Source organism: Tetrao urogallus (assembly GCF_951394365.1).
Source record: "Tetrao urogallus genome assembly, chromosome: 5".
NCBI lineage: Eukaryota > Metazoa > Chordata > Aves > Galliformes > Phasianidae > Tetrao > Tetrao urogallus.
In genome coordinates, this window is record NC_136818.1 from 26,558,505 (window position 1) to 26,584,504 (window position 26,000).

Here is a 26,000-nt window from a genome sequence, read left to right on the forward strand (position 1 = left end):
CCACAGAAGACCACAGAACCGCGCGATCACAGCCGCTTTCACTCCGCTCCGCCCGCTTCCCACGACCCCCACCCCTGACCTGCCCGCCCCCAACCCCAGCCCGTGGTGGGCCCCACCGGCACGGCCGCTTTAAGGCCGCCCCGCGGCGCATTCCACCCAGCCGGGCGGGGGGTGCCGCTCCCGGCCTGCCCCGCGCCGCCAGCCCCGCCCGCCGCGGCGCGGCCCGGCCCAGCGGCACAGCAGCCCCGCACGGCCGCGCTCCGCAGCGGCCCCGGGCCGAGCCATGGGCGGCGTTGGCGGGCGGCGGGCGCTGCCGCGGGCGCTGGCGCTGCTGACCGTGCTGGCGCTGCCCCGCGGCGGCGGCGCTGCGATGGACGAGTGCTTGGAGGAGCGAAGCGGGCGGCCGCAGCGTTGCATGCCCGAGTTCGTCAACGCCGCTTTCAACGCCACGGTGGTGGCCACCAACACGTGCGGCACGCCGGCCGAGGAGTACTGCGTGCAGACCGGCGTCACCGGCGTCACCCAGTCGTGCCACCTGTGCGACGCCTCTCAGCCCCACCTGCGGCACGGCGCCTCCTTCCTCACCGACTACAACAGTCAGGCCGACAGCACCTGGTGGCAGAGCCAGAGCATGCTGGCCGGCGTACAGCACCCCGCCGCCGTCAACCTCACCCTGCACCTCGGTACGGGCCGTGCGGGGAGCGGGGATGGGGAGGAGGGGAGGAAGGAGGGGAGCCGCGCCGCGGGACGCCGCTCTCGGCCGCAGGGTTGCGGCTGCTGTGTGGGGCGGGGCTCGGTGGTCGCTTTGGTCCCTTCTAGCTCGGGGTTCGGGGACACGTGCGATGGAAGCCGCGCCGTACGCGGTGCGATGCCCGTCGTTGTGCGGGTTGGGCTGGGAGCACGTGGCTTCGTAGAATGGGCTGGGTTGAAAAGGACCGCAGTGCTCTTCTAGTTCCAGCCCCCTGCTGTGCGGGGTCCCAAGCACCCGACCAGGCTGCCCAGAGTCTCATCCCGCCTGGACGTCCTCGTCCTTTCCTTCTGCTCTTCTTAGAAGTGGCCCCTCGATTCCCCATTCCTAGCTCATTTGCCTGAATTCCTTCTCACTGAGACTTCACCGCAGCGATCTTTCCTTTTCCCAGTACTGCCCGCCCCGTACTCCCGTGGCTGAGCAGTGGGGCGGTGGGGAAGTGCCGACCCCCGGGGTAGCAAAACAGAGCTTAGTGGGAGGGACGCTCCTTCAAACAGTGGCAGAAAAGGACACAAAGCAGCACAACATGTCTTTGGAGTGCAGCACTTCTGGGCAGGGGGCTGGATTTTCTCAGGCTCGTCGTTTTTTTCAGAGCAGATCCTCCCTTTGCCTTCCCGCAGCTCTGTTGCTCTTATGATTCCTGTGCTGCACGTATCCACCTCTTCTTGGGCTGTTACACGTGTTCCCCCACCCCCTGCCTGGACCTGGCCTGGTGTCTGTGCATTGCAGCGTTTCCTGGGCAAGGACACAGCTGCTACCATCCTAACAGAGGCATGGGCAACGCTGTGGGCCTGTGGCTGTGGGTCCAAGCACTGCTGCTTGTGGCTCTTTGGGCATCTCTGTCTTGGAGCTGCCAGTTGTTGGGAGAGATGGACTGCAGGGCTCCTCCACCCCTCTGTCAGCGCTCATCCCTTTATTTGGCTGCGAGGAGAGCAGCGGTGCTGGTTATATACGTGGTCTGCAGAGAGCAGCTCAGAGCACGACTGCCATTTGAAGGCATTTACAAGGAAACTCAGGCAAGGAGCCAGCTCTTGTGCTCAGCTCCAGTCTGATTTGCTGGTTGTTTGCAGCAGAAGAGAATTTTTTTTTCTTTAAGAGCAAAAAGGCAGCTTTTTGTAAAGGGTGGGCTGCAGAACGTGCCTAATGGAAGCATTCAGCACATGCAACAGGATGCAGGGAGTTGCTGTGTGCCATTATTGAGGCTGCTGGGTGCCCTGTTGGAGCTCAGCAAGGGGCTGCTCTGTGTCTTCTTGGGAAACAGCTGAGAGCATGGGAGGGTTTGTGTGAGCAGATAAAGCTTTGCATCTCTGCTGAGTGGTGATTGATTTGTGGGGAGAGTGCTTAAGTTGGCACTACAGGGCTCTGTATGCTGGTGGAAGTGCCCTGCAGGATCTGTGTGACTCTCAAACTGCCATGCGGGGGTGGGCTCAACCACCTTGCCACCTTCCTTCTGTAAAGGCTGCTTATTGCCCAGCATCATTCACCTGGGAGAGCCCTGCTGCTCCTGCACTTGGTTGGGAAATCCCTGGGAGCTGTGCTGGGGCTGGGCTGGGAGCGGCTCGCCCAGCGCCCAGTGCCTGCACTGCGGTATTTGTGGAGCCCCGAGGGGACTCTATTTTAGTTGGTCTCACAAAGGCTTGATTTACATTTTGCAGGTTTCAACATGAGGAGCGAGGAGATCAGGCTTCGCGTGGCCAGCAGTTGTTCAGTGCAGTTATATAAAGCAGATTTAAAGCTCTTTATCGCTTCCCTCATACCCTTTAAATTCCTAAGTTTTCTCCCATTCCTCTGTCCTGCACCCTTTTGGGATGCTGATGCCACTGAGGCATTCAGGAACGCTATCCATGGCGGCACACTTATTTTAGGGGATGGAGAGAGCTGGAGTTGGCTGGTGGTTTAGCTGCAGAAATAGCTGCTGTTTGTGCTCGCCCTGTGTCACAGGAAGGGTTCATCACTGGCCTTGATACAGCCAGTGACTGCTTTTGCAGTCCCAGATCTTGGGAACTTTGCAGCTCGGAACTCTTTGCTTAATGAACAGTGTGTGGTTTGCTCAGTAGCGTTTCCCTCGCAAGTAGCAGCCCTGGCTGCTGCCTTATGGGGGAATGAACGTGGATCTGCAGGCAGCATGGGGACAGCCACCTCCATGCTGGGGGGAATGGGCCTCTGGTTCCCAGGGTTTGTAAACTGCGGTGTAAAGAATGTAAATGCAAGCCTGGGAATGTTGTCTGACAGCGTGCAGCTCTGTGGTGGGGTACAGCTCTGTCCGTGGGGAACGATACATCCCTCACTGGTTGCTTCAGAAAATACCACGGGTTTTATAATGTCCCTGTAAACAGTGGAAATCTCTGTTGTCCGTCTGCACAAACGGGAACGGGTTGGTTTTTCCCCCAGGTGCTTTACAGGCTCGAGGTGAGGGGTGAGTGGTGGTGCCTATGCTGAGCGCTGTGGTGTTATCACCTGCTCTGTGTGAGACCCTGTGAAGAGCACAACCCATTGACATCCATGTGCAAGAAGTGTCCTTGGGATGGCTTGTAGCATCCTTTGAGTGACCTGGCTTTGAGAGGACGTTGTTCATCTTTGCTATACGCTGGAGTAGCCTATGAGAACAGATGCGTTGTGAATTGTGTTTGCTGACTGCTTTCCATGCTGTGGGCTGGAGCTGCTCTTAGCCTTGTGGGAGTGGGCTTTGGGGTGGAAGCATACATTCTGGCTTTTTCCTCTGCAGAAGCTTGGAAAATGGTGAAAACCCATCAACTGTGAAAAGGAGCAGAAGTTATATTTAAATTGAAATACCAATACCACCCGACCTTGTTCTTTAATCTTTTTTCCACTGGTCCAGGCCTGATTGAGAGATCATCTAAAAACAACAGAAGCCCATGAAATGTGGTGATCTTCACCATTTTGTTTGGAAACTGGGTGGCACAGCTTTCCTGGTTTCCATGCTTCTACTTGTTGTAGATATTCCGATGCGATAGTCATCAAAGAGATGCTTCCAGTGCTAATCACGCCTGCAGTCCTGACACAACACAGCTGTGTTCGCTCGTGGAGAATTTCAAAATTTCCTCTTTCAGAAATAGTATCCAAAAACTATTGTTGGATTTTGTCTGTGTGTGTGTGTGTAGGTGAGCCAGTATGGTCTTGTATATAGGAAGCAGAACTCCAGATAGCTGTAGGATCTTTGTACGTTTGGTTTTGGGCGCTGTTGTTTCTGTGGGGGAAGGTGTTTATAGGGATGGTACATTGAGATTTTGCAAAGACGCAGGATTTGTGGATTCCTGTGGATTTCTGTAGCATTCTGGTCTTTGTTGCAGAAAGAAATGCTTGGAGAGTTGCTTATTCTTATTGGGTGCCATGTTCTACTGAACCAAACCACCAGGACCTGCTGGGTAGGGATGGTTGTTCTCAGCACCTCGGTGGCTCGCGTGTGGCTGTCCGCAGGGCCTGCTCCCTCCCGTGCTGCAAGGCCGAGTGAGCTCTGTAGAGCCTCAAGCTGGCAGCACTCCAGTTCTCAGCAAATTGCTTTCATCTTGTGATTTATTTTCCCAAGGTCTGCTTTCTGGCCCAGCCTCCATTGGCCCTGAGGAGCCGCGGTTTCTGCCGTGCGCCCAGCACCTGGCACGTGGCTGCAGGGTGCTGCTGGGGGGGTAAAGTGCCTGCATCCAGACATGTTCTCTTGTTAAAACAGATTTTCTTTCCTTTCCTCATGTGTTCCATTTTGGTAGTGCTGTTTTGGAAAGAAAAATCTCGATAATCCTCTTTGAATTAAGAGGTGATGTTGCTGGTCAGGGGCTTTAAGCTAATGGTTGCACTTGGTCTTTTAAAGAGGGAATAAATGGGCCCATTTCTTCATGTATGTGTGGGGTGGGTGGCTGAGCTTGGTGATGGTGGTGACCTCATGGAGACCGATGGAATGGAGAATTGCTCCCTTCTGTAAAAGCCTTTCTTGATTTCACAGTGTTCAGTAGGCTCGCTTGACTTAAGTGATGTTTTTTCTTTTCTGAGGACTTCTGTGGTCCGTTTCTGGTTCTGCCGGTTATTTATAGCCCTTCCATCTGCAGCCCTTGACGTGTCCATCCTGTGGGATTTGGCTGTGGGACGCTCTTCCCGGCAGCTCCTGGGCCGGGTGAGGGGCAGCCCTCGGTGGGGCCGCACCGCCTCCATCTTTGGACACGGCCGATGTGTGGGTGTGCAGCCCGCATTGCTCGCCTCTCCTTTCTCAGCTCCCTGCATCCTGCCTGGGCCCTCTTGTTCCCATATCCCTGCTCCTGGCATGTGTGGGCCGTGCGTTTGGGGTCCCTCCCCGATCTCCTGTTGGTGAAGGGCAGCCTTCTCCCTGCTGCCCTCTCAAGACTTTGGCGAAGGGATGCCGGGATGGAGATCCATGGGTGCTCTGCAGGCATGAGTTAACTGATTAAATTACCAGCATTACACGAGTCACTGCTCTTCTGCTTTCTAAGCAGAGTGACTCTGCGTGCATCTGTACGTACACACCGCCTCTTTCTCATCCTGAATGGCTGTTGGCCGCTGGTAGTTTGTCAGTCTGAACACATGGAGCCGCTTGTTGTGGTGCCAGAGCCCTTGACTTCTGGTTAGGATGGAGGCCTGTGGTTTGGGGAAGGGCTGCTGTTTCAAATACCTCAAGGAAACAATGGCACAGCTTGCAGAAAGACACATCTAGTACTGCAGTGCTTTTAATTGTGTCTGTTACTATCTTAAAAAGGTGGTGATGGTCCTAAAAAAGTGCAATTTCTCCATTCCTGGATGCATTTCCTTGCACTGGGGAACTGGGGCTACTGGAGGAGGACAAGGCTGTTGGAAGCTGCCTCAATAGATGATGCGTTTAAAGAGACTCTTGCTGACCCTGTGTTCCCTGGCATCTCTGTGAAGGCCTTGTTGTGTCACCGTGAGTCACCACAGACATCTCCACTCCCCTGGGAGCTGCCAGCAGCTGGCCCAGAGCCTCCAGGCTGGGACTGGGTTGCTCATAGAGCCGGGACAGCAGGGAGGAGTGGTGCTTGTGGCACTGCTGGCTGCTGGGCAGCTTCATGTGTGTTCTCAGTACGTCCATCCCCAGCAGGATGCAGGAGCTATGTAAGGGTATAGCATCACAGAATCACCAAGGTCGGAGAAGACCTCCAAGGTCATCTGGTCTAGCCATCTGCTTATCACCAATACTTCCCACTAAACCATGTCCCTCAGTACAACATCTAAACATGTCCATGGCAGCGTGGAAGATGCTGGAAATCCTGAACTCGGGGGGGCCTTTGGGGTCCCTCTCAACCTAAGCCATTCTGTGACTCTGAAAGTTGGTAAGGAACATCAGATTTCCCCAAATCAGATTGGTTGAGTTTCTGTGCTTTGTGCAAACCAAAGCACAACAATGATGCTGCTTTTTGATAACAAATGATATTTTGCTCTTGATTCATTCCACCTTACAGTGGTGCTTGAGAAGTGGAGCAGCTGTGATGCAGCTGCAGCCCTGGCTGTTTGTGAGCACGGGGTTGCAGCCCTTGTGAGGTGCTCAGACAAGTCAGAGGAGGGATGGTTTGAGTTTTGGGTGCACTTGAAGTACTTGGCTCTGGTCTTTCCCTACTTACTAACCAAATGGATGTTTATTACTGCCAAGGATTTGGATGTGCTGTAGCAGCAGTGGTGTGGTTTGTGCTGCTGACGCTGCTCTCTGCACGCAGTGTCACTTGCACATGGAAGGGGCCAGAAATCTTTATGGGAAGCTCGGTTCTTCCTATTGCAAAACCTCATTCCGAATTTGACTCCTCGTTAATTTGTCCATGAATTGATTGCCTTTTTCATGTCATCCAGATGGTCTGTTGCAACTTCAGGGGCTGTGGCACGATCTTTTGTTGAATGCTTGGTTGGAAATTAACATGCTGCTCTGGCAGATGGGAGGGACCCTGTCCTCTGGCCTTTCTGTCACGCAAATCCAGCTTTTCTCTTTCTCCCCTACCCCTAAAAAGTCTACATTAACTTGAAAACAGTGGGAGGGAATTAAATGTATTTTGAAAGGGTGATCCCATGGGTAGGGGTGGTATTGAGTGCTTACACAGGGTATAGAAAGGGCTTGTGGGAAGAGAGGTTGTTCAGCAAAATGAATGGCGTTTAGAGTTGTTAATCTGTGTCATTAGCAGTGTGTACCAGAAAGTTTAAACTGTGCCTGACTAAATAGCACGAGTCTTTGAAATTCACAGCAGTGCTGGCAGCCCGCTGGCTTTTATCCTCTCTTGCTGCACCCTGCCTGCTCCAGCTGTTGTGCCCAGCATCCTGCGTGCTCCACATCCCCACTGCTCCCTCGTTTCTGCTGCCAGAAAGCCATCTGTGAAGAACCCGCAAGAGGTTGACTTGAAGAGACCTGCAGAAAGCAAGTTGGTGTTGCCATTGGACCCATGGAGTGAAAGTGAGCATGGGAGGGAGCAGAAGGCACACCTCACATCTCTGCTCCGTGTGGGAGGTTAATGTAACACAGGCAAACTTTATCACCCCCTTCTGAGGAGTGATGTGTGTCCAACTTGCTCAAGAGATCTGTTGGTCGCAGTGCCGCAGTTTGTACTTCTGTAGTGGTGTGTACCCTAAGAAGCCCTCACCTCCTTCAGGTGACCGTGCTGGCTGCCTGCAGTGCTTTGAGTCAGGCCTCTCTTGAAACAGGTGGCTGCCATCTGTCAGCTGTTGCTTTTCTCTTGGTGGTTTCTGGATGGCATATTTTGTCACAGGTAACTCAGCAGAAAAGGCTATTGATTGCTGAAAGGATTTTGTAGAACTGTTAAGCTTGGAGAAGAACTTTAAGGTCCCCAAGTCCAACCCCACCCCACCGTGCCCACTGACCACATCTCCCAGTGTCACACGTGTTTTTTGAGCACATCCAGGGATGGTGACCCCACCACCTTCCTGAACAGCCTGTTCCAATGCCTTACTACTCCTTCTGAGGAGAAACTTTACCTAATTTTGGTTGTCAAAACCCCTTGAGGGTATTTTTTAAGTACAGCGGTTGCTCACCAAGTGATGCTCAGTTACCTCTTGGGTCAGAAGTGGCAGTTGCTCTGAGTTGTGCTGCAAGGCATTGTGCCACCTCCAAAATAATGGTTGCCCCTCTGTGCAGTTGTTCCTTTAAAGGAAACAAAAGAATACAGACTTGGTGGCTTATGGAAGTGTCCTGCCCCTGATGATAGCTATTGGTCTACTTCTGCTTTCTGAGATGTCAGGCAAGATGGAGAAGATGATCCTCCGGTAAAAGTGGTGGTGCTGTAGAGTGAAGCATCGAATTCTGTTGTAATGATTATCTTCCCATTCACCATCCCTGAAGGTGTGCAAGAAATGTTTAGATGTTGTACTGAGGGGCATGGTTTAGTGGGGAAATACTGATTGTAGGTGGACAGTGGGACTGGATGGTCGTGAGCTCTTTTCTGACCTTGGTGATTCTTTGAATAACTTTAGTATCAGAGGTCATTGCTTCGATATATATATACAGCCATTTGAGTTGAAAGAAGCTTAAATTGGAGCTCAATGTGCTTTATTTATTTATTTATTTTTAACATCCCTAGGAGAGGTATGTTTAAAGGCTTGAAGAGCAGGATTCTTAAGCCAATGGAAGAGAGTACTTGTCATTCTGAATCAGCAGTTACCAAGGAATTAATAAACAGGTGGTGCATCATTCCAGGAACGTCTTCCATCTCCCCTGCCTAAAGACCACATGCTGCTTTTCTCTGAAGGATGTGAACAAAATAAAACAAGCATTAAGCTTCTCCAAAACTAAACATGGGCAATAGGGGTGTGCTGGGCTCCCACTTATGGGCTCGGCTCATGGCAGCTCAGATTGCTACCTGATCTGTGCCGTTCAGGTACCTGCTTCTTTCCCTCTTCTCTTCCACTGGCCCCACAGTTTTTATGCTGTAGCTTCGTGCCTGGTTACTGTGACAACAGAGCATAGGGCAGAAGTGTGCTGGTGCCCAAGCAGTGCAGCATTTTTGGGCCATGTCCTTCATTTGGAAGGAGGCAGTGAAGATGTGGCTTTCCACACCGTCCCAGCCTTGCAGCTCCACCACAGCCCTGATGCTGTGGGCTCACTCAACTAAGCCCAGAGATAACCACAGCTGGGTTTGGTGATAGTGGGACTGCGGGCGGATGCCGGGGGGGGGGGGGGGGGGGGGGGAAGTGCTGGGAATGTGCAGCCTAAGGCTCTGATTTCAGTTTGGAAAACACCCTAAAAGAGCTTTGAACACGGAGCCTCGTGGTAAGGCTCATCAGAAGGGAATGCTTTGGTTGGCGCAGATCTGCCCCGAGCTGATGCTCAGGCTTTGGTCAAAGGAAGGAAATGAGCTCGCTGAGACTTCCGCCTGTGTGCCACGCGTGGGGACACTTCATCTGACAACCTGGGAAAGAGATGGAGAGATTAGGGAGCCTTCCTGTGGTGGGACTTCATGCATAAGGCATTTGTGAGCATGCTTTTGCTCAAACGCAGAATTCTTGCAGCGTTTGACTTTATGCAAAATGTCCTGATTGTATGTTGGGATTCAGCTGCCCTAGCTTGTTCTAGCTGACTTTGCATAAGCAGATCTCTTGAATTAATGGCCCATTAAAATAAGTGGGCAAAATGATATTTCTGCAGCTGTCTGACTGCTGGGGAAGCAGATTCAAGGACAGCAGGTTGATATGTAGGGTGGTTTTTGTTGTTGTTTTTGTTTTTTTTTTAAACTGTTCATCATAATTTTAGGAAAAAAAATGAAACTAAAGCCTGACTTTCGTAACTGTTGTTGTTCGCAACTGGATGGCGCTTCCAAAGGCAGTATAAGTTACATGCTTGCTCATTTTGGTGTTAATAACTCAGTGGCTTTTCTTGCTGTGGGCTCAGGGCTCCTGTGGTGATGGATGAGAGAGGGCTGGTGGGAGAGCAGCGTGCTGCTGGTGGTCACTGCACATCTGAACAAAGGATGGATGGATGGATGGATGGAGGCTGGACATGTCCGTGGTGCCTCAGCACTGTGCTGTGTTCAGAACTCAGCAGCTCCTGCAGAACAATTGCTGTGAACACGTCAGGTTGGCTGGGCTGGTGTTGTGTCAGCATTCTTCTCATTGAAAAGCTTCCCAAGGAGCTGTGTGTGCCAGCCTTGTGTCTACAGGAGGCAGCTTCCCTGTCTGCTCTGCCACTGTGTGAAGCTGCAGATAGCCTGTGTACAAGGATACACCTTTGTAGAATACAGCTGTGAGAAAGGTTGTACCGCCTTCTGATTTTTTGGGGGTGGAGGGGGAAGAGCTCTTCAGGCCAGCGAATGAGCTGTTAGCCTTAAGGAGAGGATTTTCTTGATGCAACTTTCACCTACTTGCTTAATCTGCAGCTGCCTGGAGGAATGGAAAATGAGCTTAAGCGTACCTGGGGGCATCTCTTGCAGAGCTTTCCCTTTAATTGTGTCCTACCCACACAGAGATAAAGGTGAGGAAGAGAAGCCCTGGAGTGATGCATTTCTGTGCAGGTATGCAGCTGTGCCTTTGGTTCAGCTCTGTCCTGTGCTGCTGTGATCCCAGGTGCTCAAGCACTGCTTTCCAGCATCTCTCCCATCCCCAAGACTGCCACACCGTGCTAGGTTAGGGATCTTCACAGTGTATTTGGGCTGCAGGAGGCTGTAGCTTGCATTCTTGTTAATGTGGCTGGTGCTGAGTAAGTTCTTCCACTCTTTCAATTGCACTTCCTTTAGGTTTATGTCCTTCTCACAGATGGAAAAAATGTTAAAAATAGCAGGGCCATTGTGCTGGTGCTGGGAGTCCTGCTGGCAGCCAGGCATGCACTGCATCTTAGGGGGCACTGGGATTTGGGCTGAGTTGCTCTCCTGTGCCTTCCTGCCCTGCCACCTGGAGCTGGGAGGGGAACCTTTTGTGTCCCCAAACGTGAGCTTACACCACTTGCTTCAGCAGATACGTGGGCTTATCTCAGGCCTGCAAAGCGCTTGCCCAGCGTTACTCTGCATCCAGCTGTCTCGTGCAGCTGTGAAAGTCATCTGTGACTCGTGTGGGACAGCAGCTCTGCCAGGAATTAGGACATAGAACAAACAGAAGGAGAATGTAAGAGCTGTATTTTTCTTTTTCTTTTTTTTCTTTTTTTTTTTTTTTTTTAGCTTGTGTAAAATGGTTGAAGAAAATCCAGTCTGGTGAAGGTGTGACTGTGGGGATAAGGGAGTTTATTTTCCTGTTGGTGAGGTAGTGGTTGTTTCACTTTTTCTTACTGTGCATTCCCCATCATGTGGTTTTGGTAAGGAGCATTTAATGTGTGCAGCATCTTGATTTGTCGATACCGTGTGCTCTCTGTCTGGGGGGTGGAAGCCATGCTGTTTGAAGAGCATTTCTTGAGCACATACAGGTTAAACTTCTCTGCTCTCCACCAACAGTATGGACAAACAGGTGGCAGAGCAGAACGCAGGGAGCTGACCTGGCTGATCCCGTTGTTGGGGGCACTGAGGCTTTCCTGTTTATGCAGCAAGCCTCTCAGATGTTCATCCCACTCCTTATGAATAAAGCACTTGGTGTTGATCTCTGGGGTTCTGGCATGCCCCTCACTGTGCAGGTTTTGATGTCTCCTCTTTCATAAAATGCATCCATTTGTAAGTATCAGAGGGAAATCTCTGTCTTTGAAGGCATGAAAATCCACCACTGTCAAATTGGCAAACTCCCTTTTTTTTTTTTTTTTTTTTTTTCCTTTCCTTTTGGAGCCAACAATCCATTAGAGAAATTAAAATGATATTTATTTTCTTTTTCCCATTCCTTCTTCCCCCCCCAAGTACTTCTGTCCTGAGAGCAGCACAAGCCCTGGGCATGCTGCTTTGCAGAGCTGGGGATCACAGAATGATGGTCAGATGCTTGCCTGCTGGAGGTTCCTTACCCTGAACATGATGCAGATATTCCAAAACTGCTGAATTATAGAGCTGGTGGCAATAGCAAGCAACTTTGCCCTTGGAAAGAGGTGCCCAAATCTCTGCTAAGTGCTCATGCAGAGTCCCCATGGCATAGAACACCTTAGGTTGGAAGGGTCCTTACAGACCATCCAGTTCCCCCTGGCCATGTGCTGGCTGCCCCCACCAGCAGGGCCCCATCCCACCTGGCCTTCATGCCCCAGTTGTGCATTCTTTAAATGGAAACTTATTTTTTTTTTCTCCTGAAGATGTTGCACACAGTTTCGTTTGCAGAACTGTTTGCTCCAAAAATGTTTTCTTTCAGGAAGCAGAAAGATCTGGGGGCACTCAGCTGGATGCTTCCTTTGTAACCAGCATGACAGCAAGCCAGAGTACTCTTAGCTAAATAAAGTTTTGCCAAAATACACATTTTTTTTATTTGAAGAAATATCACCAGGAACACTCAGGAAGAGGAGTTGGTCTGGACACTAGCCTGATTTCTTCAGTTTTCTGATTTCTATTAAGCGTGGGCCTGGATTGTGGAGACTAAGGTTATGAATTCAACAGGAGCCTGTAGGGAAGATGCCAAGTGAATTTTCTTGAGTGTGAAATGTTTTGTTTCTCAACCCAGCCTGCTTGTAGAGGGATGGCACTGAAGTGCCTGCTGGGCCACCGCAGGCCAAGCAGAGATCTCAGCCTGACAGCTCTGTGCTGCTTTGTTCCTGTGGCATCTGTATGGAGCAGGGTTGTTTTCTGCTTCCAGCAGGGGCAGGTAGAGGAAAATGTTTCTAAAATATTTGAATCCTTCAGAGTTTTGTGAAAATGTTTTAGAAATACAGCTCTATTCCACGCAACCACTTTGTCCCTCTGGCTCTCATTTCCTTCTATAAGAAAAGGATTTCGTATCTGTCAGTAACCTTCCTGCAGAAGCAGTGATGCTGTTTGGACAGCTACAAAGACAGCGGCCCAAATGGGGACACGTGTCCATAGCAACTGGGGAAAAAAAGAGCAAAAAGAGGAGGTGAAGCAGCAAGCTCTCTACTGGCTCACCCATCCTCTGAGGCTGGTGATGTGGGAACATCTTGCCCAGTAGTTATGCAAGGAGTGTGCTTGATGGGGTCCAGGGATGTCTTCTTGCCCCTGCTGTTCAATCAGAGGTGGAACTGATGCTTCCCTACATCTAGAATCATCTGATTTGCAGAACTTCATACTTTCAATTGACAGAGTTACAAAGTCTTGGTAAGAAATAAGTGCTCATCTGTTGGTTGAAAATAAAGGGGGTAAGTAGGAAAAGAAGATCTCTATTTCCCCTAAAGACAATTGCAAAGCTCTTAACCAACACAGCTTATCAGGATCTGTGTGTACTACCTGTGCGTGCTATCAGCTGTAGGCTGATCTCTGAGTTCTTGTGTTCCTCCCCACTGTTGTGTAAAGCAGAAATTACAATAAAAATGTATCTCAAGTGTAGTCTGGAAGGGCTCTCTGTAAATTTGTCTGGGGTTTTCTGTAAATTTGTGTGTCCTTTCTTGTCTTGTTCCTCAGTGACGCAGTAGCTTCGGCTCTTGGTTATGATCAAAGTCTGAAGACTGCTAGATTTGTTTTAATATTTCATGGTTTAGGATGTCAAGAGATTGAAAACTAAGAATACATCTGCTATGTAACTAAGGTTTCTGAGGAGAGGAACGTGTTACAGAAATACTCAGACGGCCTGTAGATTTTACCATTTAATGAGAAATGAGGCTGTAACACATTTGGTCAAGCCAAGAAGGCCAAAGGCATCTTGGCTTGTATCAGCAGTGGTGCAGCCAGCCTCTTGTCCTGGCACTTGGCAGAGGTGAATACAGCCTTCATCCAGAGGGTGGCTAGCCAGCTGGATGCTCATGTTTTGTTGGTTTTTTTTTTAACATTTACCTCTGTAGACAGGATTTGACAGCTGCTTTCATTCTCAATGCTTTGTTAATGGTTCTTGTCCATGTGAGCTGTTCTGTGTGTGAAGATCAGGATGATGGCAGAAGACAGCTCTCCTCTTTGCATTGCTGAAGCCTGGTCCAAGCAATTCATTCAAGCTGGAAGGGTCGGCAGGGGCTGTCGAGAGGAACAGATGGTTCTTATTCCTAAATTTACAGTGTTTTTTCCCCTTCCCCCACTCCCCACTGTCAGATGAAACGATTTCTTTCATTAATTCCAGCAAGTTCTGTAAACAGAGCGTGTAAATATATATAAACAAATGCCTGATCTGCCTTGGTTTGAATATTTGAGAGCAGCAGTTTACAAAGCTCACTCCTGCCTCTGGGCAGAGGAGGAGAAGTGGGAGGAGGAATTCAGCCATGGGTCTCCTTTTGTCTTTGCAAACCTCTCATCTGAGCTGCTGGGGTCTTTGTGGTCCTAAGGGCAGGCTGACCCTGGCAGTCGCAGCAGTATGTGGGGGATATAAAGCCTATCTGCCTCATTTTGGGTGGAGCTGGGAACAAAATTCTCTGCTGCTTTCCCCACCTGATGTGTTTTTTGTTGGTTTTTTTTTTTTTCCTTTTTTTTTCTGCCAGTATAGACTCAAGGCACCAGTAAGTAGGCTGATGTGTTGGGTGGGGATGGACGCTGGTCTTTCCATGGTTTCATCATGGTTTCATCTGTGTTCTTGGATCTGTGTGATGGGCTCACCGTGATCTAGGCTCCCTTACAAGGGCAGCATCACCTGTGCTGATATTTAGTCTTCAGCTGGTGATGATGAGCTCAGGAAGGGTCAGTGTTATTGCTTGTGCTGGTGCCTGCATAGAAATGCTGGGAAAGGCCTGCTGAGCACTGTGCGTGGTGCTCAGGTTGCTTCTGTGACCATCTCCTAGGAGGTTCCAAGGAGGTAGAGCTGGTGACACAGACACCATTTGTGCTTTTTGTTACTGGCTTTCAAGTAATAAATTCTGCCAAATCCTGATGTTTTTATATTTCTGCTAGTGTGTTTAACAGGTAGGGTTTCATTGGAGTCAGTGAAGTGATCTGCCATGAAGCCAGGGGATGTGCTGGGGACAGGCAGGTTTTCTGGCAGAGGAAGAGGCTCTGTGGCCATGCAGAACTGGGCATAGAGTCAGGACCAGTCACACAGTCATGCTCCTGGCCACAACTCACCCTTTTTCAGGAAAAGAAAACAGAAGAGTGAAAGGTTGTTGAAGGTGCACTCTTGGCATTAAAATACTGCAGTTAGTTTCCATCAGAGGTTAGCAGTGGGGTTTCTTGAGAACCACTGTTGGCATCTGTGGTTTTTAATCGCTTCAGAATGGGAAGAGGTAATATTTGCAGATGACACAGCTACTGAAGCCAGTGGTAATGAAGTTGGTAGAGTGGTTTCGGAGGTGTTTCAAAAGGCTGCAGAGAAGTTGAGCTGCTCAGCAGCATCCAGCAGGGAAAACACTCACAGACGTGTGCTCTGAATAAAGATATTCAACCTATTCAAATAAAATTGATGGGGGTTAATTCTTAGCTACTTGGTGAGAAGCAGGCTGGAGGCTGCTGGCTGTCAGCAGCAACACGTGTCTTCTGTTCTGGTGCAAAATAATCTCATTTGGTGCAACTGCTGCTGTCCATCGTTTTTGCTCTGTTGTTTTTGTGCTTATTATCAGTGAAAGCCCTTCATATTGCAGCCTACAGTAGAGAACCTCCTTTAGCAGGGGTTGGACTTGGTGATCTCCATAGGTTCCTTCCAACCTCTGTGATTATGTGATTCTGTGATTTTGAGTGTGTTTGTCTGTACCATCTCAACCCCTGACCTACCCAAGTCAGAAGTTGGGATAAGCTCAGTGCTTATTTAGAGGAGCAAAATGTTCCAAAACACCAAACTATTCTATTAAGCCAGCAAGAGGTTTTAATTTCCTGCTGGATAAATGCCTAATAAATTTACGTGGTCAGATGAATACAAATATTACCCTTTGTAGGGAGAGATGGAGGCAGGGGTGTCAGTTTGGCCTGTCTATACAAACGAGCGTCCATCAGAGCCCTTGCCCATTTGTTATCAAGGGTAAGGACAGAAGTTTCTCTGACTGTCCTGCTGTGGATCTGGGTAGCGTGAAGGCCTACAAGCTGGAGCAAGAGACAGGGAGAAGCAGCATGGAAAGGAGAAGGACAGGGTGTGTGGTTGGATCCATCTTGGTTGAACCCCAAATAAGTATTTTGAGGCACCGGTGATGCATCTGGGGCTGATGGCATTCAACAGTTGGGCTGGGAGCCATCCTGGATGGCTGCAGGAGCCTTCAGGGCTTGTGGCTGCTTGGCTGATGGCTGCGGGGGGGGGGTGGAGGAGCTGGATGTGGTTGATGTGCTGTTTGCAACGCGTGGCCCGGTGGGGCTTCGGTGAGGGGAAGGAGAGGCTCCTCTGCAGCTGCACTGAAAGGATAAACAGGAGGACAAACAAAAATCTCAGTACACTTTGTGCTCAGTGCAGCCGTCCAGACACTGAGCAATGGACGCAGAGCAGATGCAGCCTATCTGGTGTGCGTGGTGCTGGCAGCCCTCCTGGTGCTGCGCCCTTCCCCAGCTGGCTTCAATGCACTCCTGAATTTTAGCAGCTTCTTCCTTTCTTAATGCTTCCCCTTTGAGAGAGGTTTGGCTGTGGCTGCCCTGAGCTATGGTTGTGGTTTATCTGAACTGCAGATTATTTGGCTTGTTGCCCGATAGAATGCCAAAGCTGAAGATGTCCACAGCCAAGCAGCGTGGGAAGGGGGGAGAAAAGAAGTCATGGCAACGTGTTATAAAGGCCTGTTCTTGAAAGTAAACTTAGATTCTAATTTTGACTTTGAATGTATACGTGCCATCTTCAGCCTTGTAACCGTGGATGCTCTGCTGAAGGTGACATGAATGCAAAAAGCGCTAACGAGGAAATCCTTGGCAAATCTCCTGATAGCCTGACTTCAGCTGAGATATTTCCAGTTTTTAAAAACTATTTCACGGTGTGGAAAAAGAAAGAAGTCAGAGCAAGGGTACAATCAGCTCTTTGCCTAGAGGTTGCTTACAGAGCTTTCCTTATGTCATTATTTTCTTTCATATCGGTTTGAAGGTTCCCTTGTTTGTTCTGAATGGTGTTTTGTCTGAATACACTTTCAAGATTTGCGGTTAATGGTGGTTGTAGGATGGAGAGATTATCCCAGAGCTGCCCTATTGTTCCATGGGAAGTGGGAGCCACGGGAATGAGCTTCTTCTAAGGGGATCTGGGGGGGAGGTGGGAAAAGGGAAAGCTGGGAACGTCCTGTGTGCCAGCAGTGAGCGGGGTGTCCATCCAGGCCCAGGGAGAAACCTCCCAGCTCTCATAAATGGGAGTTAATAGTGTGGTTTTATTTATTTGGGTATCGTTTTAGTGCTGATCTGAGTCCTGCCTCGAGGCTTCTGTATGAGTAGGATTGGCACAGCTTTGATTTTCTTTGCTGTAGAGATACAATTATATATAGAAACTTGGCGTAGCAAATACATGGGTATGTCCATCTTCATGGATATGTTTGTGTCGGGAGGACTTGGGAATATTTGAGAGCTCTGTCTTTTGAGGGGAACAGCTGACTCTTGGAAATAATTGATTTAAAATAAGAATCTCTGCTGCAATGTAATGTATGAGTGCAATTAAACAGTACAATGATTTTCTTCTTCTGCATCTTCATGCTCACGGCTTTACGGGTTGAAGCTCCCTGGTATGTCCATGAGGGCTGGGAACAGCCTGGCTTTGTTTTCCCATGAGTTGGGGGGAAATAGATTACCATTCAGTCCACGGGTCTGGGGGAGGATATGGACGCATTAGGCAATGTGGTTTAAATCTGAAGGCCATTACTGTTTGGGCACTTGGTTAATGGAGCGTTGCATAGTTTATGTACTTAGTGTTCCTGGGAGATTGAAATGCCCTTAAAAAGCAAATCTGTCCAAGTGCCCTGTCTTTCTACAACATAAATTAAAAGGCCAAGTAACCAGATCTGGCTCGGTGATCACCTGGAGAAAATGGGGCAGAGTCTGCCCAGTGCACTGCCTTGATTTCTGACTGCATTCTGTAGCAGTGATCTCTGCCTGGGTGAGAACTACCTGGTGCATACACATTTCTATCCGAACTCACTCAAATTTAGTTCTTACTGCTGCTCACGTTCACCTGACTTCAGCACTCAGGGCTTACAAATACAGGAGGGATGAGAGGAGAGGGGAATGGCAGCTTGGGGCTGATGGAGGTGGGAGTTGAAGCATGAGTGCATCCTAACATTTCCTGAAGGTGTTTGTTTCTTTTTCTCCCTTCTTTTGGTCTTTTCAAAAGTAACTTTTGCTTACTCATGAAGTACTTTCCCAGTGTAAATGCAGGGCAAGCTGCTGCTCTGTTTCAGTAACATCAGCCATTCCAGGGAAATCACCCCCACCCTTCCCTGTGCTGTCAGCACTAACAATTTTTTGTCCAGATTTGTACATGCACGTTTCAGAAATCAGCGCACATCTGGATCTAGAAGTGTTAAATGAGCTTTGAAATGACTTTTTCTGTCTTTAAAGGAAATAAAATGCACATATTTCGTAAGAGGGATAACTTTCAGATAAAAATAAGTTTTGTTACAGCCATGCAAATCGTCTGCAGCAAGACCTGGGGCTGTTAGACTTTGGTGAAGGGAAGTCTGAGCGCATGCTCACCTCATCCACACGTTGGAAGCTCATTACAGTTTGCTCTATATCCACTGTCTTTACACTTGCTCTGTGTGTTCAGGCTTCATGACGCTGTGACACGCAGGAGGCTCATGGAAATCTTCAGTGACTTGGTTAGACGTAGATATTAGTTTATGCTGTCAGCTGTCCTACTCTTCTCATGTCCATTTGCTGCTGTATGTAACAAAACACCTTATCTTAAAGGCCAGGGATGAAGTCCTTGGAAAGTTGTTAATGTCTAGCAACTCTTACTTTTAAGCTAAAACCATTACACTAGGATTTTTTTTTTTTCACTGTAGGGTGAGAATCTATAACAAGAAGGCCAAGTGGGTTTGGAGCTTAGAAGGCAGTGTTGGTGGTACACATGTTTTTGATGAGAGGAAATCCTCCCCCCAGTTCTCCATCACATTTGTAGCATTTCCTTAACGTGGGCAGATCTTGGTTTTGACTTCTTCCTTCTTTCAGAGGTTTATATTGCTGCTGTCACTATGGCTGATGCGTGCTGCTAATTGGCTTTTTTTTTTTTTTTTTTTTTCTGTGCCTATTAATTGCTTTGTAGATTTGTGTTGATGCCTTCATTTGACATCAGAACTTGAGTGGGAAATTGTATACTTAAAAAATATATGTTTAAAAATATAATCTGATGAGGCCATTGAGGAAGGGAGCCTCTAGAATTTGTATGATTTGGTATCTGCGGAGGTCTTTTCCATTTATGTTGGACTGAGTTAATAGATCCATCTTAACATGATAAATGTATTGATTGCTTAACGAGGTCTGTGCTTGCAAATGAGCGGTGACAGTATCTAAGGGCATAGAGGTAAGAAGCTGATCTTCCTTGGTGGTGTTGAGCAGATGAAATGATTCTATTTCCAACTGAAGTAGCTTTGGTTTTCCGTTATTCCTTTTGTGCTTTTTCTAAATTTTGATCCTTGTAGGCACTCTGATATTTTAATAATGGTGAAATCTGAAGATTAGCACTTAGGATTGTGTGGTGGTAGCTTCCCTTGACCTCTGGATGCAGAACCTGCCTGGGTCACAAGGAGACATGGTTATTCAGTAAGGTCAGAAAATCAGAGCTTTGGGAGAAGCAAAGCTGTCCTTGTTGTAAATGATTGAAGAGTGGGATCCTCTTCAGCTCTTGGGATATGTGTTGGTTGAGGGAGCCACAGGTAGGTTGTGTTGGCTTTGGCCACCCCACTAGAGGAGATGGTGAGAACAAAGGCTGGAGAACATTGTGTTCTTTGGGACTTCACTTTCCAAAGGCAGCAACTTTACAGGTGGGTTTAAGTGATGGTTTCTTTTCCTCCCCCCTCAAAGTACTGTCCAAAGAGTTGGTGTACGTACTGAGGACCCCAGGAGCAGACCCTGCTTAATGGGCTGCCACTGAAGGTCAACAGATGACTTAGTTGAATATGTGGTAGTTGATGTTAGGAGAGTTATCATCTTGTGCCTTTAGAACTTTTTTTTTTCTTAAGGAGCTAAGTATTTATTGTTTTTACAGGCATGTTATGGCTCTGCATGCTGCCTTAGCAGTCCTAATCAGAAAATGAATTTTTAATAGTCTCTCTCCTGGAGAAAAAATACCTTCTGGTAGTGTTGATTTGAGCTTCACAGCAGTGTAGCTTGCCTGGAAACAATATCTCATGTTTTGGCATGCAATGCAAATGATTAAACTAATTTTCTGCACAATCACCCTCTTTTAGGCACTGCTGTTACCGAAGGAAACCCTGAGCTATTCCTGTGCAGCCCAAAATCCTGAGTGTGACTGGGGAGGTCGTGGTGTGATGTCACAGGCACACTGCCTTGGGACAGGTTTGGTTGTGTGCAGGATGCTGCTTATCAATATTGCTCTCTGTGCAATAACCCAGGGGCTGCTGAGCCTCGTGTAGCCATGTGAGTGGGTTTTCTCTTTCTGGGCTTTGTTCTCAATGTGTTGCTGCAGCTGTTCCCAATCCACACTTCAAGGCAGCTCTGACTTTTTGAGCACCGTGACCCCCGACCATCTGGGAATAAAACATATTTCTTTGCAGGCTCCCACCAGCCTGCTCAGGCTGTTCTTATCGCTGTGACTGCCCCGCTGCTCTGCTCCTAACAAGGTGAATTAATGAGGGAATTACTGGGCTTCACTTGCATTCCTGCCACCAGGAACCAGTCACTAACATTTAGCTTTACACCCAGAGGCTGCAGAGCCTCTGTGTCAAGACCAGTAGGTAAACTCAGCAAATTAAAAGCCCTGGGAACAGTCCCTTGGTGTGTTAACATTTAACGCTTGGTTTCCGCTTGGGCTGTTCTAGGAAAACATGCTTCGTAGGAAACTTGTTTGACTTCTCTGCAGTATCCCAGGTGGTGGTCAGACTGCTTCCAACATCAGCTTTCTGAACCCAGGTGGGTGTCTCGTGGTCTTCTGGAGCCTGACCTGAAGCAGATTTGCAGCTGGCAACCTGGGAAGCCTGGGGTTCATTCTCTGTGAGACGTCAGGAGAGAGCAGCCAGTTTCATTTTTTGTCAGTGGTGTTCCAGAGCAACCCTATCGAGTTGTTTCTCTGGGAAAAGAATAACGCTAAGCCACGCTTATTTCCCATTTTTAATGCTTTTTGATAAATTCTCTCTCCTTAGAAACAGGCACTGCATTTAGTGCTTGTCTGGATGGACGTGTACTCATGTGACTGTCTTTAATGCACCTTTGTAACTTGGAGCATTTTCAGTGCCTGCACTTGATTCTCCAGATGCAGAGCCAAAGGCACATACTGGCTGTTCCCGTGAGCTGAGAACTGAAATGCAATTCCCTCTCTGCCTCAAGAGAAAAATGTTGGAAGAAGCTTTGTTTCTGACTTTCCAAAACATATTTGAAACATAAGTCAGTGGCAGGCTTTGTTTTGGAAATGGTCTCGCTCCAGCAACGGTTCTGCCAAGGCTGTTTATCCCAATTCCTACATAGCTTCACAGGCTGAGAAAGTAAAACTGGTGTGTGGGTGGCTGCTTGAAAATGGTCCTTATGGATATTGCTGCAATTTGTTTAGCAAATAGCGGTAGCTTGTGCATGAGCCTGTAATTCACACAGCATGTACTAGAGCACAGTGCGATGGCATGTGGAAAGATGGGGTGGTGGAAAAAGCAGAGGCAGGAGGCTTGGAAACTCTGTGTCCTGTTATGTGACGTGATTCAGATGTGCCAGAAGTCAGTTTTCTTAACTGGTTATTGGAGAAGTCAAAACTTCCAACATCACAGAGAAAAGAGGGCTGTTCTGTCCTTGCTGGGGCAGGTGATGGATGTGAACACCAACAGTGTTCTTTCCAAATAGTTGCAGCGTTAATAATGGACTGAGTCTGAGGAATCTTTGGCTGGTGAGTAGGAGGTGGAAGGACAGGGGTGGGGGGGAGGTGGAACCATCCAAATTCCAGAAAATTCACTGTTTTGGGATAGGAAAATGCTCGGTCTCTCTCTGGTGGTGAAGACAGCAGTGTGCTAGCTAGCCTGGATGGCTGTCCTGTTCCTAAACTGGTGCTGCTGAATTTGCAGCTCTCATCTTGTCATATAATTTAATTTCGACTTAATTAGGCTCAGCAATGCCAGTTATGTCTTTGATTCAGATAGGAGCCGAGCTAGGCGCTAGCACTGCTTTGGACCATGGGCACATGAGGAGTGGAGAAAGGGCTGCCATTCAGCAGGCTGGGGAAGGAAAACCTTTAAGAGATTGTTTAATAAACCAATGGGCTGAGATTGGTAACGATGAAGGACTGAGCTGCTGGGTTGTGTCCAGAAGCAAGGGCAGTCTGGCAGTATGTCTACTTGTGCACCTAAGCTGAAGCTGCCTCTGTGCTGCCTTTGGCCTGGATTGCCTTCAGCTCACCACTTGAACTTGCCCAGTTTACTTGTCCTTTAAAGAAATGGTGTTGCAGTTCCCACCAGATCGCCTGATATTTCAGTTTACTGTTTGCAAGGTACTGCAACGTAGCCCAGTAATCCTGTTTTCTTTTTACAGGAAGATACTTGTTTGCCAGTTGGCTAAATGTCACGTTTGAAGAAGCTACAAGTTCGTGTTTTAGCTATCTAAACTTTTGCTATTTGGAAGTAATTTATTTTCCAATTGTTCTTCCTTCCACGCATCTCCACCTCTGAGCAGACAGCAGACAGAGCTGGGGCTGAACATTGGGAACATTCCCACCTACATCTCCTACTGTCTAATTGGAATGTCATAGCAGAAATTAAAATGTAATGTGATTTGTTTAGTTTTGATGCCTTTGGAGATATTTTCTCATGCAGGAAACATCTGTAAGAGATGCCTTGCGCCATTCCAGGGCTGGGAAGTATGGCCTTCATACAGCTGAAAAGTTGTTGGTGGATCTCCTCACCTCCCAGTGCCACCATTGGATCTGTGGTGGGCTCTGGTGGGTAGGAGCTGCATCTCCCACACGAGGAAGACTTACCCTTGCTGTGACCTTTCATATTCATTTTGGGGTTAGCTTGGACTTGTCCAAGGATCCCAGCCCTCTGTCGCCCCAAGCAGAGGTAGCTCTGTGTTTGGGTCTGTGAATAAAATGGAGCCCTTCCAAAATGGCGTGTGCAGTCCTTGATCATCTGTGAACTGGCAGCACTTGCCAAGTGTAAAATGCCTTTTTAAAACGAGCTTTTATCGTTTGTGCTGAAAAAGAGCTTTGAGCCTTCCTGTGCGGATAGGACATTTGTGTTGTGCATGGTATCTCTCCAGTCCCTAATGAATAAACACAGCTGGCGTTTTTGGGAGATGGATTTAACATCTTTTCATCAAAGCTGTAAAAATACAGCGGCGATTACAGAATTGTTAGACCACGTCTTCTGATTTTTGTGCCGATCCGCACACCAACTTCAGAGTGATCAAATGAAAAAATGCTTTTCTTATGAGGCTGCCTTCAGCCCATTCCAGAGGAAACAAGTTTCCCCTCCTCCTCCCCCCCCCCCTCTGGAAACTCGACTGGAACAAGCAGCCTTGATGACTTATCAATGTTGGATTATCATGCAATAATTTACCAGGCAGCCCTTTGCTGTCCGGAGCCGCCTACACGCACAAGTCAATGGTGCCTTTGTTCTGGAGTGCCTGGAAGAATGCATGACCTAATGGGGCGGTGGGAGTTCACGTTCATTCCAGCATGCTGAGGTTCCCCGAGCGTCCCTGTGCCTTTCCTTCCTCCTGCCCCATTTCAGGACAAGTGCCATAGGAAAAGCAACCTGCTTTGTCCCATCCAGCACTGGTGGAGCTCATTGTGCCAAAATCTATTGTTTTGGTGGAGCACGGCTTGTGACGTGCTTGTGATAAATCCTTCAGATTATCAGAAAAGGTAAATCCTATGTTTTCTCTTTGTTTCAGACTCTGGCTACGCCATTACTATGTGCAGTACCAGTGCTGTAATAATCCTACACAAAATTTCCCAGAGAAGCCTAGGTGTCATTATTATAGATGTCTGCTATAGCACTATAATAATTCCTTGCTTTCATAGAATTACAGAATGGCTTGGGTTGGAAGGGACCCTGAGGATCATCAAGCCACATCCTACCCTTCTGCCACAGGCAGGGCCACCAACCTCCAGATCTGGTACTAGAGCAGGCTGCCCAGGACTCCATCCAACCTGGCCTTGAACACCTCCAGGGATGGAGCATCCACAGCTCCTTGTGCAGCTTGTGCCAGCACCTCACCACTCTCTCTATGAAGAACTCATTCTCCTTAAACACTCCCTTCCCACCACCAATCTCTGTGCTCCAGGAGGGTCTCTAGAATAAGAGGCTGCCCAAAATCCTGCAGTAGTTGAGAGCAGTGCTTGGTGCAAGAAATTTACTCCTAAGTAAAATCTTGTTAACTCAGTATCACCTGTCTCTTGCCATTGCTGGTGTTTCTCCTTTGGAGCTACTGAGTGCTTTCTGCCCCAAGTCTTTGGCAGCAGTGTCTGCTTGTAGCTGGTCGAGCCTTGTGCTGGGTGAGGGAACTGAGGCAAGAGTAAAGAGGAGGGATGAATGTCCATAGGCACCTCCCAGGGCCTGAGCTGGCTTCCCTTCTGGCCACGAGCATGGGGCAGGTCAGCAGGAGGAAATGCCGGGGAGCTGCTGGCCCTTACCTTGTTGCTGTGAAATGGAAATGAAGGCCAGTCGAAAAGCAATAAATGTGAAACAGGAGATAGCCAAAAGGGAAACAGTCAGAGCAAGGTTTAACTGTTTCATTACAATTCTGAGAATTTTGCTGAAAATGAAAGTGCAGGAAGAACTCTTTGCCGAGTGCACGTTCTCAGACAGTTATTTTCTCAGCAGCAGAACTTAGCAGCGGCCGTTTAAAGCTTGCTATGAGGAGGCTGCAAAGTGGAGTCGCAGACAATAAGGAAGGGAGCGGGAGTTCTTCCTGGGGCCATGGATGTGAGCGGACCGATAATGAAGGAGCCAAGTGTCGGTAGGAGCTTATCTCAAAGGCATCTGCTCACAATCCGGTGCTTGTAGTGGCTGTGCCAGCTGGCAGGATGCTTTCCTGATGTAAATCATCCATCCCTTCTGAGGAGCCTGAGCACAAGGAGCCCTTTTGTGAGTAGGCATGAATTCTTAACTTGGAGGGGAAAGGGAGGAGTTTCTCATCCAGATCTAAACAGCATTTACTTACATTTTCCAGGCTATCTTTATGGTGCTCAGTGTGGTGTGCTTCCTGCTGGGGTGCAGGAATGATGACCCTACTGATGTCTGCCTCCTGGCCCTGGGTGTTGTGCTTGGGCTGACAGTATGGTTGGGTTGTAGGGGATGGTGTGCCCAGCATCCGACACTGCCAAACAGCTTTCGCCATTATTGCTGCCTTCTTTGAATCTGTAACAGCAGAGCTGCCTTGGAACCACGTGCATATTTATGTGATTTTCTACATCAGCATGCACCGTAAGAAGGGCTGGTTGTTTTTGTCACCTTGCCACTTGCAGGTGGACATCTTCCTGTGCCAGAAGGGATGCTGTATGAAAACACGAGGCTTGTGCTTTTGTGCTCCATAGGCATGCCAGGTTGCACTCCCAAAGTGCTGAGCTCATGATTGCTAATTACAGTGCATCATCTTTCTGCTAATGACTTTCTTTAAAAAACACATGGAGCTCTTCCTGTAAAATAGATCTGCTGCTTCTCAGTACACAGGGAAATACATCAGATGCATGATGCTGTTAGATGCTTTAAGGCCACAATGAGATCAGAACAATTGTCGTTGTCTAGGAACAGAAGAGCAATGACTTCTCTCTTCAAAATGAAATGTTTAAAGCTGCCTTTCACCTTATTATTGCTGTTGCTATTCCTTAGAGTAACAGCAACATGTATTTATGGAGCCCTGCAAGACCTGGAAGCCTTATCTTTGCTAGGAAAAAGGCTGTGCAGCCTTGAAGAGTTTGCAGGCAGGCTGCTAAGCACGGCTTTTATGTTCAGTATAAACAAGGGGGGGAAACGTGTTTCAACACTGTGTCAGCTGGTCTTGGGTAAATGCTATTGTTCCTGCAGTATTTACCCATGGCAGGCTGTTGCAGTGCTGGAGCACAGCCTTGCTGTGTGCATTAACTGCATTCCAATGTCATGCCATTAGCAGGGCTTCTCAAGCAGTCACACTGCCAGCTAAAATAAATGTCTTTTCACCTGGGCTGTGCACTTGGACAAGTTTCCAGTAGGTTTTCTTTGGCCTGTGGTGTAAAACTGAAGATGAAGGAAGCATTCTTTCAGTTTAACACATGGGTTTCTATGGAAAAA

General features: G+C 48.5%; 1 protein-coding gene across 1 annotated transcript in view; it reads left to right on the forward strand.

The window, feature by feature from the left end:
- Window positions 1–283: 283 nt before the first annotated feature.
- LAMC1 (laminin subunit gamma 1) overlaps window positions 284–26,000 on the forward strand; it is a gene marked incomplete at both ends in the record, with an annotated part of 48,049 nt that continues 22,332 nt past the window's right edge. The window contains one exon of the mRNA XM_079536336.1: window positions 284–683. Coding sequence (XP_079392462.1) covers window positions 284–683 — 400 coding nt within the window. The remainder of the gene's footprint in view (window positions 684–26,000) is intronic.